Source organism: Haemorhous mexicanus, chromosome 3 (assembly GCF_027477595.1).
Source record: "Haemorhous mexicanus isolate bHaeMex1 chromosome 3, bHaeMex1.pri, whole genome shotgun sequence".
In the NCBI taxonomy this organism is placed as follows: Eukaryota; Metazoa; Chordata; class Aves; order Passeriformes; family Fringillidae; genus Haemorhous; species Haemorhous mexicanus.
The window spans coordinates 9410657-9427654 of record NC_082343.1 but is presented as its reverse complement, the minus strand read 5'-3'; the positions used below and the strand labels follow the sequence as shown (position 1 = coordinate 9427654).

General features: G+C 46.9%; 1 protein-coding gene across 1 annotated transcript in view; it reads right to left on the bottom strand.

The window, feature by feature from the left end:
- ABHD12 (abhydrolase domain containing 12, lysophospholipase) overlaps window positions 1-6927 on the bottom strand; it is a 39187-nt gene extending 32260 nt beyond the window's left edge. Inside the window, exon 1 of the mRNA XM_059840767.1 lies at window positions 6688-6927. Within this exon, the coding sequence (XP_059696750.1) occupies window positions 6688-6839 (152 nt within the window). The 5' untranslated portion in view covers window positions 6840-6927. The remainder of the gene's footprint in view (window positions 1-6687) is intronic.
- Window positions 6928-16998: the final 10071 nt, after the last annotated feature.

Genomic DNA, 16998 nt, shown 5'->3' with positions numbered 1-16998 from the left:
GCTTGCAGTCACTCACACTCTCCCCATGTCAGAAGCCAGCTGCTGCTGGAGCTCCAACACCAGGACACAGCACAGCTACCCACTGAGCTCACAAAACCCCAGGTTTTATAGGGGAATTGCTGTAGAATTCACTAATTTCACATCCTGACATGATTGCCAAAATAATCTGACCTGCCCTTCAGGCCTAGGAGGATAAAGTAACTTGGCTGCAGCCTCCTAAGCAGGCACTGCTCCTTTCAAAGGAGCCCAGACTCAGCTGGCAGCACTCTTCAAATACAGCAGAAGTCCTGCTGGGGTACACCAGGCCTCTTGAACATTCAGCAGAAAGGGAATTCTGGAGAGGAAATGATGTCACCATCATTAGTTTTAATAAAAACATCACAATGCTGTTTTCACCAAAAAGAAACGCATCTACATTGCATCCTGGAGAAAACCTACAGATTCACTGCAGTGACCTGTGACTGCATCTGCAGAGAACTTGATTTCTGGCTCAGCAACCACATGCCAGAAAGGACAGAATAGAAGGTGACAATGCTGAGAAGACCCTGATCTCCACAGGCACCTTCACTCCAGAGATGACAGGGAAGCCCTGCAGGTCCCAGGAGTCACCAAGCCCAAGGGAAGTATACTCAAACAAGCAGAGGCAATTCATACAGCTCCCAAGTAGAAAGTACTGTAAAGTAGCAGCAATTAGCAATACCATGGTAATTATTAATTCAGACTTAAGCCATCAAAGCAGAGCAACTGAACCCAGGGGCAAGTATGATGTCAAAAAATATGGCACTGCAAGGAAATCAGGAGTTTAAGGAGAACAACACAAAACCAGAGGGCAAATTCTCTTCAGCCTCAACATTCTTGCTTGAGCAGAGGTCTCTGTGAGAAATAGTGGGACTTGAGGAAACTGCTCAGAGACTGAAAGACACAACAGAGGAGGTGCAGCAGAAAAAAATGCTGTGCTCTTTTACAGAAAATCCAGAGAGGCTCATGGGTACACAAAGAAAGAAATTTTATGTCATACGGACACACCTGCAGGAGGATGCTATGAGACTCAAGGGATGCTTAAGAGAGTGAACCACACCTGGTTAACACCAAAAAAAAACCCCAAAGTCAGTGATGAAAATGGTGAACAAAAGACAGGCTGTAACAGTAACACACTGAGGCACAGAACTGCTACATGTCAACACTATGGCTTCACAAATCTTTACATTAAAAAAAATGTACGAAATTAAAACAACCCACAATAATAAAACCAATAATTCCCCACATTGCAGGGAATATTGCTATTTTTGCCAAATGACTAATGTGTCATTGAGAAAGAGTGGGGAGAAGATGAGCACAAGGAAATAGAATTATAATGGCTGGAAAAGATGAGCAAACTGGGAAGAGGCTGCAGAGAACGAATACCTAATGCCCCGAATTGGTAACCTGGGAGAAATTCAGAGGCATTCCTCAGGCATAAGCTGCCAAAATGGCTGACAATGCACAGGACAAAACAGGAGGCAGAGCTACTGTGATACCCTTCAAATGAATAATTAAAAAAATAAAAAGGCAGACATACATGTGGAAAAAGTTACACAACCCTATTTTTGACATATCTGAGCAAAATAATACTGTGAGTTCTCTTAAAGAGAAATGCAGCAAAAAAAAAAAAAAAAACCCAAACTAAAAAACCCAACACAACCAAAACCAAAAAAGAGCCACACATACTAAAAAAAAGTCCTCACACAAAGGAAACTATTTTTTCATATTTTACCCATTGGAGGGACTGTGATTCAACCTGTATTTACTATGAAAGAAAGAACAGGCAAGCAACTGGAAACCATTTCACAGCTCCTTTGTGAACTCTGCTCAAGAAAAACTGAAATAGAGGCAGTTACCCAGTAGGATGGTGGAATTGGTGAAAAAGCAGCATGATTGATGAAATATCTCTATGCAGGCTGCCTCTTTCCTCTTTTGAAAGCCCTGACAAGTAACTGGTTTAACCTGAAAACAGCAATTAAGAGAGACAATAGCATAAAATTCACTTGAGGAAAAAATAACCCTTAAATATATTGATGAAAACTTGCAGGAGAACAATTCAAGTATTTGTCATCTCTGCTACAATGGAACAGACTGGAATAATCATAAAAGACTCTGCAAATGCTTCTAAAAAAGTAACATCAGGAGAAAGGGGGCTAGGTCTAGAGATGTAAGGATGGGGCACTGAGAGGACAGAGGGGCAGATAATAGAGATGGCCAAGTTTTCTGTCAGAGGGAAGATAGCACTGGTTAAATCCAAAGAGACATGGGAAGGCATGAAGCACTTCAGCTGCTGGGGCAGGATGGCACCAAGGGTCACCACACATCGCATTTGACACGCTCCAGCACACTCACTGTTCCAGGGAAATTCAGCTGCATCAGAGGGGAAGACACAAGCAGCCTGCTGCACCCTCTTCCTTTCAGCACCTCCCTGCATGTTCATAAAATACCCAGGAAATGCTGTAAAAGCAGCCTGCTGCCTCCCAAGAGCAAGCTGCACCACAACAGACAAGAACAAGGCTGACTACAGTGGAACTGAAACTACATCAAATTGTAGTGTCAGCCCAAAAACACCCAGCTTGTGGGGTGCACAGGCTGGACAGCCACTGGAAGGGTCCCAAAATCACCCCTGGCAGGGACTTGTGCCAGCAGCAGGGGGTCTCCAGAAGCAAAGGTACTAGGGACAGGTGAAGGGGCAGCAGCTTCTCCAGCAAGGCGGAGCACAGAAGTATCAAGGAACAAAGCTCACACACACAGGATTTGAAGCACTTCACTGCTCCACAGCATGGAGAGAGACAGGAACAAGCTCTAACATTTGTAGCAAACAAGTGTGTGTAGGAGAATGGCAAATTCACACTTGAAGTCTATAGTCTGACTATTGATTGGGATTAAATGAGGATCAGATAACCATGAGGTCACAGAAGTGAAGGTTAACCTGCATGTGACCTTTTATCACCAGGATCAGGATTCAGCAGAAATGAGATAGGAGAATTTGCTCTGGTATCTAATGTCAGTATTAAGCTCATTTGATTTTCTCTACTCTCTGTACTCCCACATAAAGGTTTTCCACATCTATGGCTGCTCAAACACAGTTCCTCAGAACATCACAGCCACCAACCACAAAAATGAGTCACAGCAAGTACCCAAAACACAATGCTACCCTAATATCCACCTAGCACTTCCAACACTGTCACCTGGAAAATGCCTCACAACAGAAATATTAGAGGAATGGCCATCCACACAAAACATTCATACCAGGAAAAGCAAGCACCGCTTATTATTTCTTTATTTACTGCATTATTGCATTTAATAATTTCAGACAAAACAGCTCCTTTAAAAAAAATCATGCTATTTTTAAAGGAGCAACTTGTAAAGTGCTTAGGTAAACATCATAGTAGATATTACTGCTATCTATGGAAGAAAACAGAAATGCCTATATTTGTTCATTTCTGGTTGTAAACCACTTAAGAAAAGCCACACTGACTGCACTATGCACTAGCCCAAGCCACATAAATCTTATTTTTCAGATATCCATCTCCATTACACTTTGAAGCACATGCACACACTTTCTGTAACTGAGTACTTGCCAGTCAAAATGCACAGCCACCTCTTTAGAATGAGTTTCAGCTCCTAGATGAATGAGCACATTGTGATGGTATGACTGAACAAGGGACAAACGCAGTGCTGGTAAAATTCAAAAATACTGCTGTAAGAACAAACTGCTGCTGGTAGTAAGCCAGCATTGTATCCCATAAACATCACCTAGGGTGCTATTTAGCCTTTGCTGAGGAGCTGGATGTGAGCAGGAAAAGCAGTGCTGGAGAAGGGCACACAGCAGCCCTGCTGCTGCTCCACAGCCTCCTGGTCCCTGCTGCAGTTGCAGACACAGCTGCCTCTGCAGCCCCCCCGCCCCGTGCTCCTGACCCATGGAATATGCCACATGATCAGCCCTTGGCTGCACAACTACACAGCCACTCCACGCTCCTGGGAATTGGTTTGCCTTGCCAGCCAGGGGCTTGTATCGTTTACAAATAAGAGATGGAAACCCACAGGATGAAGCCAAACATATGTGCTTCTTCCCCAAGCCTGCAGAGGCTAAAGAACAGCAGCACGAAATGCAGACAGCCCAACTTCCCCTTCAACACAGCATTCATGTGTTGATTTTAACTATTTCATCAAGGAGCAAGCTAAGAATAGTCTGCTGTGGTACAAATCTCCAATTTCAGATGTTATGCCACCTCAGAAACCTTGCAGCTGAATTTTCACCTTACAGCTTCGGCAAGCTGGGGAGTAAAACTGATGTAACCCATTGAAAACAACAATCAAGCTCTACTTTTATTTCCAACAGTATAAGGAATGCTGCAATAACAGCATGACCTTGCATATTAAAATATAATGATCTAGATGGTGTAACAGCAACTTGTTGGCCACATAACTGACCAGAGCCAGGGTAACTGCCCTGGGGAGGTCACTGCATGCATTGCCCCATGTTCTTCCTTAAACACTCCCTGCTGTCCACCAAAGGTGGGATATGGAGCTAGAAGGTTGTCTGAACTGACTCAGGGTGATGGTTCTGGACAAGAACCTTATCTCTGGGCATCATACCTTCTTCTGCCTGGACCTCCCCTTCCTGCACGCTCAGATTCAGCAATGTGTTTGTTGTCCCATAAAAAGCACTGCCGGAAGGTATTGGCAGACAGAGACATTTTGCCTGCAAACCACTGTCTGAAGGCTCACAAGGTGAGGAAGTCAGAGAAGGTCCACTGAAAGTCAGTAAGAAAGGTAGACAACACAGGACAGCATTAAAGAAAAAAAAAACCATCACAGATATTTCAAAATGTGGAAAAGGAAAAGCCAGCTCCAAACAAGATTTTCCTACAATGTCACAAGTTTGAGAAACGCTGCTGTGTGGAATATAGTACCTGACCCAAAAAGGACAGGGGGAGGTGGGAGGCAGAAAGCAGGAAGGAAAGGCCAGAATCCATGTAGGACTTCAGGAATTTATAAAACAGGCTTCAAAAGCAGAATATGGAGAAAAACAAGGAAAGCTTGACTGCTGACCATTTTCAAATGTGTAAATGGAGAAATAAATGCAAGAATATTTCTCACAGACAGGATGTGCTTTCCCTATTTTTAGCTCGGCCCTCCCAATACAGCTGTGCTGTGTCTGGGATCCACAAAGCACCTGCCTGCCTGCCAGACCAAGCCAACAGCCTGCACTCAGGGCTCTTAGGGCTTGCCCAATGCTCTCCACCGACAGAGCATTTCCATTTGAGTAAAAGGTGCTTGAGTGCCATTCATAACGCTGAAGAAGCCAGCAAGCCATCACTCGAGTGCCACTGGTCTAGAAGACATCCACTTGGACAAAGAGAATAGATGTGCCAAATTTCAAAATGTTATAAAAGCAGAGCACTGTCGCAGTTTGATCCACTGCACAGTCATGGAAACTGAGAGATCAACTCAGCGCCATTTTCAATTACCAAAAGCTTGTCATAACATGTACAGAGCAGTGACAGCATCCCAAAGGTTTACCTCCAGGGCACAAAATTAAATAGCTATTACCCAATATGAGAAATCACATTTTAAAGCCTCTGTCTTTGAACATGACAAGTATCCACAGCTCTTTTGAAATGCTAATTTTGTCTGTGAGAAGAGAAAAAAATGTCAGAAAATTTAGCAGAGAAACATCCACAATAGCTCATTTACTAGAAATGCACTGATAAGCACCTTTTTTTTTTTTTTTTTTTTTTAATTTGGCAGATGTATTGCTGAAGCACAGCAATTTGGTTTCAGCTACCCAAACCACATAGCTATTCTACACATTCTTCACACTTTCAAAACACAAAGAACACCACCATACTGATTTAGGGGAAACTAAAAGCTTGTATCTTGACTCGAAGCTGCAGAGGGTCAGGGAGGCAAGTCTTCATCGTGTATTGCATCCCCCCAAAATCTTGCACGATGAAGGATCCAGGTGATAAGCACCTTGTATTGTCATAGCCTTTTTAGAAAGGCACACGAACATTTCCCCCCTATAAATATGCACAAAACGTTTAAAACGTTAACATACCTGGCAAAAAGCCACGGCTAAACTCCTTCCAACAGTCATGGGTGTCAGCTTCTCCTACTGACCCCTAAATCTGATTCATTTATGGGAATGAGATCACTTTGACAGCCACCAGCTTCCCGCAAAAACGCAGACATCCTACCTGCAGGGCCCTGCTGCTCCACATACGCTCTCCGATGGAAGGATTCCGTGCTAGCCATGTTTTTTTTCGGGAGAACGCCTGCCTGCTCCAAAGGTGGATGGAGGCAGCAGCGCCCAGGTACGAACACCAAACCCCTGCCATCCTTGCCTGGCTCGCCGGTCCCGTTACCGTCCCGCTCTCCGACCAGTCCTTTGCCCCGAGAAGGGAAGGCACCACGGGGCCGGCACCTGCCCGCCTGGCACACCGGGAAACCAGGGAAAGCCAGAAAAGCACAGGGAGCGGGGCTGAGCTGGGCACCATCCTGGGCCCGTGTACCCGTCCGTCCCGCGGGCTCCTCGGCCCATCCCTTCTGCTCGCAAAACCCAGCCCCGCTGCCGTCCCGCTCCCCGGCAGGCTCCCGGTGCCCCCGAGACGGTGACACAGGGATAACAAAGCCCGGCGGAGCGACGGCGGCGCTCACCTGCCCAGCGGTCGCTTCATGCCCTCGGCGGCAGCGGAGGAAGGCAGGCGCAGGCTTCGCCTCAGGCTACAGCCTTTGTCGAGGGGCCCGGGCACGGCGGCAGCGGCGGCGCGCTCATGCTCCACCGTGACCGACTCGTTGCGTTTCCTCATGCCGGGGCGGGGGCGGCAGCGGCGGCGGCGGAGACGGCGGCAGCGGAGCGGGGCCGCGCTCACTCGCCGCGCGCCCTGCCCGGCACTGCCCGGCCCCGCCCGCGCCCCGCCCCCCAGACGCGCCCACCAATCCCCGCCCCCGGCCGCGCCCCCTCGCCCCGCCCCTCTTCCGCCCCCGCCAATCCCCGCCTCGGAGCGGCTGCGGCGCCATCTCTACTGCGGGCACGAGCCCGGCCGCCATTTCGCTGTGGGCCGGGGCGGAGAAGGGGCGGTGCTGCTGAGGGCGGGAGCTCTGCGGGCCCGTGAAAGAGCCCCCTACGAAAATCGCCAATTGCTTGGTTTTAAAGTTTTGAAAGTTTAATAGTAAAAAAATAAAATAAAGTTATAAAAATAGCAATATAATTAGAGCAATAAAAATTTTGGACAATTTGGATTAGGACAATATGAGACAACAGAAACAAAGAGTTACAGACAGTCCGGGTACCTCTTTCTGGGCAAAATAAGCCCGAAAAAGGACCCACGTTAACAGAGGATTAACCCTTAAAAACAACAGTCTGTTGCATATTCATACACCTCATCCATGATGCATAAATTCCATTTAAACACAGGATTCTGTCTGGGCAGTGTCAGCTTCTTCCTCTGAATCCTGAGGGCGTCTTCAGGGCTGAGCAAGGCAGGAAGAAGTTCGTTTCTCCTGATAATGGGATCAATAAATTCTCTTTCTCTGAAAGATTTCGGTGTCCTGGGGCTGCTATCTCGGTGCGAGTACCTCATTCCTTTCTTAAAAAAAAAATCTCACATACATGGTTTCTATTTTAACATTATGTTATAACCTAAAGCTATATTTAGCACACTACTTAAGAGAACTAATACAGCATAACTTTACACATAACATAACACAAATAATATTCGTTTTAATATTTGCGAACAGCCAATCATAAAATACATATTTTTCACACGGCACGGCTGGTTCAGGGATGTGGGGAGAGTCAGAGCCAAGCTACTGATAGAATCGGCAGCGGGAACAGAGACAGGGAGGAGGCTCTTGGATGGCACAGAAATGTTATGATACCACACTGGAAAGTAGGTCCTCATTTGACTTATGCCTAAAGAGGCACCACACAGGCAAAGCAAGGAAGTTACAGAGCTTCCCTGGCTCTGTGCTGTGAAAAATGTGTATTTCATGATTGGCTTTTTGCAAATATTGAAATGAATATTATATGTGTTATGTTAGAAAGTTATGCTGTATTAATTCTCTTTAGTAGTGTGCTAAATAGAGTTTTAGGTTATAACAAAATGTTACGATAGAAACTATGCTATGTAAGATCCTTTTTTTCTAAAGAAAGGATTCACACCTTGATAGCAGCCACAGGACACCAAAATCTTTCAGAGAAAAAGAATTTATTGCTCTCTCATCAGAAGAAACTAACTTCTTCCTGCCTTGCTCAGCCCTGAAGACACCGTTAGGTTGATGAGGAAGAAGCTGACACTGCCCAGACAGAATGCTGTGTTTGAATAGAATTTATGCATCATGGATGAGGTGTATGAATATGCAACAGGCTGTTGCTTTTAAGGGTTAATCCTCGGTTAACGTGGGTCCTTTTTCGGGCTCATTTTGCCCAGAAAGAGGTACCTGGACTGTCCGTAACTCTTTGTTTCTGTTGTCTCATATTGTCCTAATCCAAATGGTCCAAATTTTTATTGCTCTAATTATATTACTATTTTTATAACCATTTTATTACTATTAAACTTTTAAAATTTTAAAAACAAGTGATTAGCGTTTTTCACACAGGCAAGGTAAGGAAGTTACAGAGCTTCCCTGCCTCTGTGCACATCCTGCAAAGTGTGGAATATGTGAAATTTTTCTTAAGAAAGGAAGTTCTTAGATGTTTGATCTTTGTATACTTTTAAGCCTAGTCAGCAAGAAAGCCCATTTTCCATGTGTTAGAGAAACAAATTAACTGCCTTGTTAAAGTTTAGGTCCTAAGGTGTTTCAGTGATCTCAGATCTAGGGAGACACTAACAAAAATTTGGAAAAAGGGACACCTGCTGACAGTGGACACAATTTATGGGCCACAAAGACACCTGGTAGAACTCCCAAAGGAACCAAGGAAGAAATTAATAAAGCCAGCTTAGCAATTGTCCTGTAATCAGCTGCAACTGGCTGAAATGTAATTCTGTCAGGGAATTACATCTGAGGCCATCACAAGCCCAAGAAAGACACAAATCCAGAAGAAGAGAAAAAGTGGGCATGCAAACTAATTAGCATGAGAAGCATTTCTTCTCAATTGTTGTCGAGTGATCCTGTACCCCAGATTCCAGAGAAATGCATAAATTAAATAATCCCAGGAGGTAATGAACCAAGAAGGAGGAAGCAAGTCTTAAAATACCAGCCTGTACTATCTGGCAGTTACAGACAACTAGCAGAAAGCAATGTGTAATGAACTGATATGTGTTTTATCTTGTTTCTACAAGCTTCTCCTAACCTTTGAGATTTTCAGAAATTTTCTCTTGATAAGATCATAATTGCAGGAATTTTCTGCCAGGCTTTTGGAAAGACCGGTTCTCCTTTTGTATGCTTTGTGCAGCAAAAGTTCTCGTCCATTTGATTTTGTTCCATTTTCTATGTCTCATTGGGAAGACTGAGTTCTGCAATTGAGCACTGTCAGGAGCTTTGTCTGGTGACAAGGTCATCAGTGATGGTCACTCCAAAAGCAAAGGCTGTATGGGGCTTGGGAGTGGCAGTGTAGTGCTGTGAGGAGGGAATCGCCAGCTGCTCCACAGGCTTTGAAAAAAGGGGAACAGACTCAGCTGTCATAAATCCTCTGAAATGCCTCAGAGTGAAGTTTACTACTGAGGACAACTAAGGAAAATTACTTGCAAGTCAGTCTCTGTGGGGTGAGTCTTAATACCAGTTGGCTTTTTCTCTGTGCTAGAAAGAAACAAGTATTTTCTTGTGGAGCCCTTAAACTAATCACATAATTTCTAAATGCTTCCCTTCCTTAACTACATAGGTGTATAAACAGATATTTGCTTGGTCTCTCCCATCATAGAAGAAGATACTTAAGATTAGGGAATCACCGTTTTGTTTTTTTTTTTTTTTTAGTGTAATGTCCTCTGTGCTGCTGGTACACAGAATATTGAATTGTAGAACCATACAATCATCAGGGTTGGAAAAGACCCTCAGGATCATCGAGTCCAACCATTAGCTCAGCATTACTGTGTTCACCAATAAACCATGTCCCCAGATGCCACATTTAGACATTCTTTGAACACTTCCAGGATAGTGACTCCACTCTGGGCAGCCCACTCCAGAGTCTGAGCCTTTCAGTGATGAATTTTTCCTCCTCTAAACCTCCCCTGGGAAAATGGCACTTGAGGCTCTTACCTGTTGTCCTACCACTTGTGACCTGGGAGAAGACGCCAACCCCCACCTCACTATAATCTCCTTTCAGGAATATGTAGAGAGCAGCAAGATCTCCCCTGAGCCTACTTTTCTCCAGGCTGAAGAGTTTATAGGCACCCCTTGCAGCACTCCAGCTATGTGAGTCATCCCACCAGTATGAAGAAGTTCTTCCATTTGGGATCAGTACTTGCCCTCCTGACCTATTGAAAGAGACTAGTGGGCCCTTCTGTGAGTTATCCTCAGAAATTACCACACATACACCAGAAATCAATGCACAAGATCCATTCTGAATTCCAAATTAACCCCCATGGTGGAATTCTGGTTGACTTGAGAGATTGTTGAGGCAATAGTCCACTACAAACCTTACTTCTGCTGCTGTTATAAGCAACCCAGGGTGAAATTCTGCCATCTGTGGTCAACAAATACTGGATCTGAACAATGCAAAACAGCTGAGGAAATGTGCTGACACAGGATTTCTTACTAGCCAGAAGTTCTACAAAACATGTACAGGAAGAACAGGAAAATCGAGTCAGAGTAAAGGTTGGGAACGAATTTGGGATTTCTTAGCTCAAGGCATGAACAAAGGTTACAATAGAGCAATAGTAGAAAGTATTGCTATGGGCAAGGACACATTCCAAAGAGTTTCTGTATGTGTGGAGTGATCCCAAAGAGGTCTGGAGACAGACCTTGGGGCAAGGATACAGCCTGCTGGACTACACCAGTGTCAAGCTCCTTCCCATCCTGTATCCTTCAGAGACAGCTGCACCTGGATTTATCAGCCTGATCTGGAGATGAGGGAGACTGATGAAAAGCAAAGGACAGCAAATGAGCACTGATCCTAAGTACCACTTTCAAGAGAAGGAATGAGAGCTGTGTTTGGCTGTAGATGAGCTCAAACAAATCTCAAAAGACAGAAACCAGAGCAGGAGATACCAAAGGGACCTGGAAAGACCAGGAGAAAGTTCTGGTTAGGAAACCACTGTGAGAAAAGTCTGTGGAAAGCACAAGGCTATTCAAAGCAGCAGAGAAATCAGAAAAGGGGCAGAGCCATCTTGAGATGGTACTTGAAAAGGGAATGAAAGCCAAGGAGAGGTGAATTGAGGCAGAGCAGACACTGCAACGTGCTGCTAAAGGCAACCTCTGGAAATGCAGAGAGGCCTGCTAGGAGGACAGCTTTCTGTTCCTCAGCACCTGTTCATCTGCTTGACCAACTGTCTCCTAGCTGGAGCATGTAGAGAAAATTATGAAGAGCTCAGATGGAAGGTGGAGCCATCCTTTCATGCTGAATTCATCCTTCCTGAAGGCAGGGGAATCTGCATGCCCCCCTAACCCAAGCTGCTCCCAACTCCCCACCTTGAAGCCCTAGGTCAGGGGCTGACTTTGTGGCAAGACAGGACTGCTGGGTCTGGCACAGCAGGTGCTGCAGGTTGGTGGCATGACAAGGCTTGTAGCCCCAGAGCAGGTTGCAGAAGATGACCTCAGGACTCCATGTGTTTGCCAGGAAGAGGTCACAGGGCTTCTCCTGCCAGATATCAGCACATGCAGAAGCATAGGATTGGCAGAAGCTCTGGTTCAGTGCTGCCTTGAGACAGTGCAGTGAGGAAAAAAAATTTAATAACTAGCACAGAATTCAGAATTTCCTGCTGTTTGTGAGCTGTGTTTAGTTGGGGGGTGCGGGGAGACAGCATTTCAAATCCTTTAATAGGTATTGACTTTCTGGTGGTTCAGCCTTGTGCTGCTGAATGCTTCCCTTTCGGCAGATAATCAAACAGGCTCAGGGCACAGAGCTTTGTGGGAAAATATTCTGCCTTGTGAAGACAGCAAATAAAAGCAGAGCTAATTAGGCATGGAAATCATGCCCACATCCATCAGTTCCTCATACGTTCCCTTGGCTGCTGGCAGGGCTGTTGTGGGCAGGGAGAGTTGTGGGATCCCTGTGCCCAGGATTTAGGGGAGCCCCATGCAAGGTGTGTGCAGTGAGGAACTGTAAGTGCTGAAATGAGGGATGTGGGACGCCAGGCAGCTCTTCAAAATACAGTTTATTACATCCGAGAGGTTACAGCAGTCCAGGGGCGTGGGCTAATGAATTTGCAGGCAACCATGATGAGGGGAGAGATGACTGAATCTGACTCCTTCTTAGAAGGCTAAAAGATTATTGCATTGTATTCTATTGCATTGTATTGTAATTACATGTGTAATATTGCATTTATTATATATGTGATATTGCATTATTACATAGGCAATATATTGCACTTATAACATGGAGCGCTATAGATACTGCATTTATCACATGGGGCGCTATAGATACTGCATTTATCGCATGGGGCACTGTAGATACTGCACTTATCACATGGGAGCGGTATAGATACTGCATTTATCACATGGGGTGCTATGTACTGCATTTATCACATGGGGGCGCTATAGATACTGCACTTATCACATGGGGGCGCTATATACTACATTTATCACATGGGGCGCTCTAGATACTGTGTTTATCGCATAGGCATATATAAAATGCATTTATTACATGGGGCTGATATATGGCATTTATTACATGGAGCGATATATCACACTTATTACATGGGGTGACACATTGCATTTATTGCATGGGGCGATATATCACACTTATTAAATGGGGTGATATATTGCATTTATTGCATGGGGGCGATATATTGCAATTATTACATTTTTTTCTCTCAACATTGGCAGGCTTGTTTGCCTGTGCTATCTTTCTGCTTGGTTGTTCCAGTTTGCAAGGCAAGATGTATTCTATCACCATCTGTATGGCAGCTGTCTTGGGTCAAATGGGCCAATGGACAGATAAGTGGTCCTTATCTGTCTCTGAGTGATCACAATCACTCCTCCCTCAGGAGGGGACACCTGCTGATAACAGGCTATTGAATGTCACTGCAGGACTGATAAGAACTACAGCATCCCATTGGGAGATGCTCTGCCCAGAGGTAGGAGCCAAGCATTCCTACCCAGATATAATCTGCAGATTCTGAAACACCAGCACAGCTTCTCCACTGGATTTCCCAGAGCAACAGCAGCTGCCTCCTCTTCCACTGGATCCTCAGAGGAAGACTACACCCTTTTCTACAGGATCCTTGCTCCAGCAGAACCACACCCGACACTGCAGGAGGGCTACAGCCACAATTCCAATTGGACTGCTACCAACACCCTGACCCACAGGGTGTCAGGTTGTGTTCTGACTCTGTCAGTGGTGTTTTGATTTACTGCATTGTTTATTTTATCATTTTATTTTCTTCCCTACTAAAGAACTCTTATTTCCTGCCCCCATAATTTTTGTTGCCTGAGAGCCCCTTAATTTAAAATTTATAGCAATTTGGAGGGAGAGGAGGGGGTTTATATTTTCCATTTCAGGGGAGGCTCCTGCCTTCCTTAGCAGACTCCTGTCTTTGCAAACCAAGACAGGGACATTGCTCCCAGCCCTTGGCTTGAAGAGCTGAAAGTGGGGTCAGGATGGAGGCAGCAGGTGAGTTCACAGCTGGGCACTGCTCTTTTGGCCTTGCTTTTCGTACCAAAGCATGGGGTGACCTTGGGAAGGAGAGTTAAACACAACACAGCAAGTGCTCAATTGGAGCTACAATTTGAAGCAGTTTACGTTTTTACCACTCAACGGCAATGTCTCCTTTACAGCATTTGTCCTTTGGAGCTGGATAGAAATCCACTCTTCCCCCTGGTCTGCAGCCATTCTTTTGTGTTGGCAGGGGCTCTGATTATGCACCAATTAACCTTAATTAAACCAATTTTTGTGTAACTGCACATGCAGACAATGCACCGGCAAATGGCCTGACAAATATTGTCACTTTAAAGGCATAAACCCTCATCAAATCATTAATTGGAAAGTCAGATTGTAAATTGCTGCAGATTTTTAGCCCTTTGTTCTTCAAACGATTGAACAGGAGTAGTGGCCTAATAGCCTGAATGCTCCCAAAACCTTGGGTGAATTAATTTTCTTAGCTGCTGAGGCCAAAAGATGTTATTTGTTTAGGAAAAGGGAATGGTGGAGCATCCTCAACTGTAGCATTTATCAGGCTGCTCTAGAGGGTATCAGAATGGTGGGCCCAGGCAGAGACACTTCTGGAGGATGGGTGATTTTGTGCTGGATTATTTGGTGATTCCTGCTGCTATCTGCCTTGCTGTTTGTCCAGAAAATGCTCCCTAAAGCTGGCACTGTCCATCAGGTGATGCCCTGGGCTGCAGCTTGCAGCCTGTAAGCAGTAATGCAGCCAAGAGACGGTGCTCACACACATGGATGCTCCAGGGTTCTTCCCCAAATGCCACACAAGCTTCCTGCAATTCGTGATCCAATTTTTATTATTCCTATTTTCAGGGAGCTGCTGCAAACAGCAAAGTTTTTACCTTCATTTCTCTGAGCCAAATAATTCTCTGGGACTTCTGATGTGTGGACAGAATTCTTGCCAAAGGGATTGCATAGCTCCACTTTGGCCATTTTACAAAGTTTGACATAGAGGAAGTAAGTTAGACTATGAAAAATTCCAGGCTCTGCATCCATAATTTGTCCTCCAGTGAAAAAAAACACAAAACCCAAAGACCTTGGGCAGTCCTTGATGTGTGAAACCCCAAAGGACTCCCCACTGACATCCTGCAGTACCACCCTTTGGAAAATCTGGAGATGGGGATCCTCGTGTTTTCCTCACTGTCCAGGAAAATATTTTCCAGGCTTAACCCTCTGCAGAGAACAGGCAGCATGTGCTGTGGGCAGGCAGGGGCAGATGGAAGGTCAGGAGGCAAGGAAGGAGCTGTGAGTAAATGAGGGGCCAGGGCGGGGAGGAGAGCTGGGGCTGGTAAGCAGTGGCATAGAGGGAGAATAGGTAAGGGTGCAGTGCAGCAGTCAGAGAGATGGAGATGAAGAGAGGCTTCTAGGAAGTCCTTCACTACCTGGGCTGGGGAACATGACTCCCAAGCTGGGAGCACGCCTGCTCTAGGATGTTCCCCGAGGGGACAGGCTCCACGAGGAGATAAAAGCTGTCTCCATGCCTTGGCTTAGCGGGATGAGCCCTTCGGGATCCGTGGACACATGGGCTTGGCATGGGACCGCCCTGCCCCCCGCTGGCTCCCCTTTGCCTTGCACCCCCATCCCCTTTGCCCACCGCTGCTCCCCTGACCCTTGCCAGTCCCCCACGAAGTGCCAACCACGCCTCCATCCTCCCGAAGCTCCCAAGAACTCCCTGCCCCTGGAATCCCTGCCCTGTGCCTCAGTGACCCCAATGCCCAGGACTCCCCAACCACTCCTTTGAACCTCAAAAACCCCTGCCCCATTGAGCCATCCAGTAGCACTGCTGCCCATGAAGCTCCCCAAAGGAGCTCCCATTTCCCCCTTAGCCCCTGATGCCCTGGTGACCCTCAGATGTGCCCGCTGCCCTGCAGATGCTCAGGGGCTTCTCCTGCTGCCCCCTGATAATGCCACCTTCTCACCCTGCCTGCATCCAGTGGGGCAGGAACTTCCTGAGGTTTTCTTCCATTTCTGCCTTCTTTTTGGAGATCACCTTGATGGCCACCTTGTGGGACAGTGTTAGACAGAAGTCAGGCACAAACATCAGTCACTTGACACTGGGACGAAGTCAGGGGCCAAATACCAGTCTGGTGAAGCTGAGTTTCACCAACCTCTAGGACCAAGGAAAGCCAATCCAGAATTCCACGTGACAGCTTTTGACAGGGAATGATGATAACTACAAACTCTTCAAGCAAGTGGCTTTTGCTCACACTGGCACGGTTTCCTGCTCACAAGCACCCAGATGGTTGTGCTGGGGCTGTGGCCACTTGTGCATGACATAGAGGAAGAAAAACAAAAACCTCGCTCTGCTCCTGGGGATCCGGTGGACTGCCAGTGACTGTCAGGTCAATGAAGGTGATAAGATCAATAAGCTGATGCACTGATCTTTCAAAACACTCTTAGGGAACTTCTTCCCCACATGCCACGCTAGGTTAGTTCACCCAATGACTGAAAAGACTGTGCTCCTGCTGAAGCACCTCTGATACTACCCAGTGCTTTTTGCCCACCTTCACCAACTTGAAGGTGACATGTGCAGGCTGTGGGACAGTATCCTCCTCCTGTGAAGATGCAGGACCACCTGCCAATGAGCTAATCAGGCAGCCCCATGTGAGGAGGGACGTGTCCTGATCCCCTGTCCCAAGAACAGCCTTCTCCATATCAGCCAGCCACAATGCTCTGGCTGTGCTGGGCCTTGCAGTGCTCACAGGCACATTTTCACCCTTGGATCCACCAGCTTCACTTGCCCCCTTATTTGCACCGGCAGCCTCCCCAGAACTGTGCATCGGAGCACTAACAAGCACCCGCCCCGCAAAAGTGGGGCGCAGACCCTGGGGCCAGCTCAGCCTCTTGGGGCTCCTCCTTCTCGAGCGATGCAGATGAGAGCCGGGAAGGCAGGACAAAGAGCCCAGACACTTTTCCTCCCGCTCTCCAGGAGCCCCCTGCACGCAGCGGAGACCCAAGAGCTCCGGGCAGGCGCTTGCCGTGTCCCGGGGAGCCCCGCACGTCCCGGCTCCCTCCCGCGGGAAGAAGCCGAGCCCAAACCCGCGCCCGCGCCCGGGCCGCTGCCCCGGAAGAGCCGCTCCCACCGCCCCGTCCCCGAGGGCGTGCCCGGCGCCCGCGCGCCCTGTGGCCAATCAGAAAAATCGGCCGCCCTGCGTCAGCGGCACGCGGCGGCGGCGGAGGCTGTTGCTAGGCAGGCCGGCGCGCCTGGC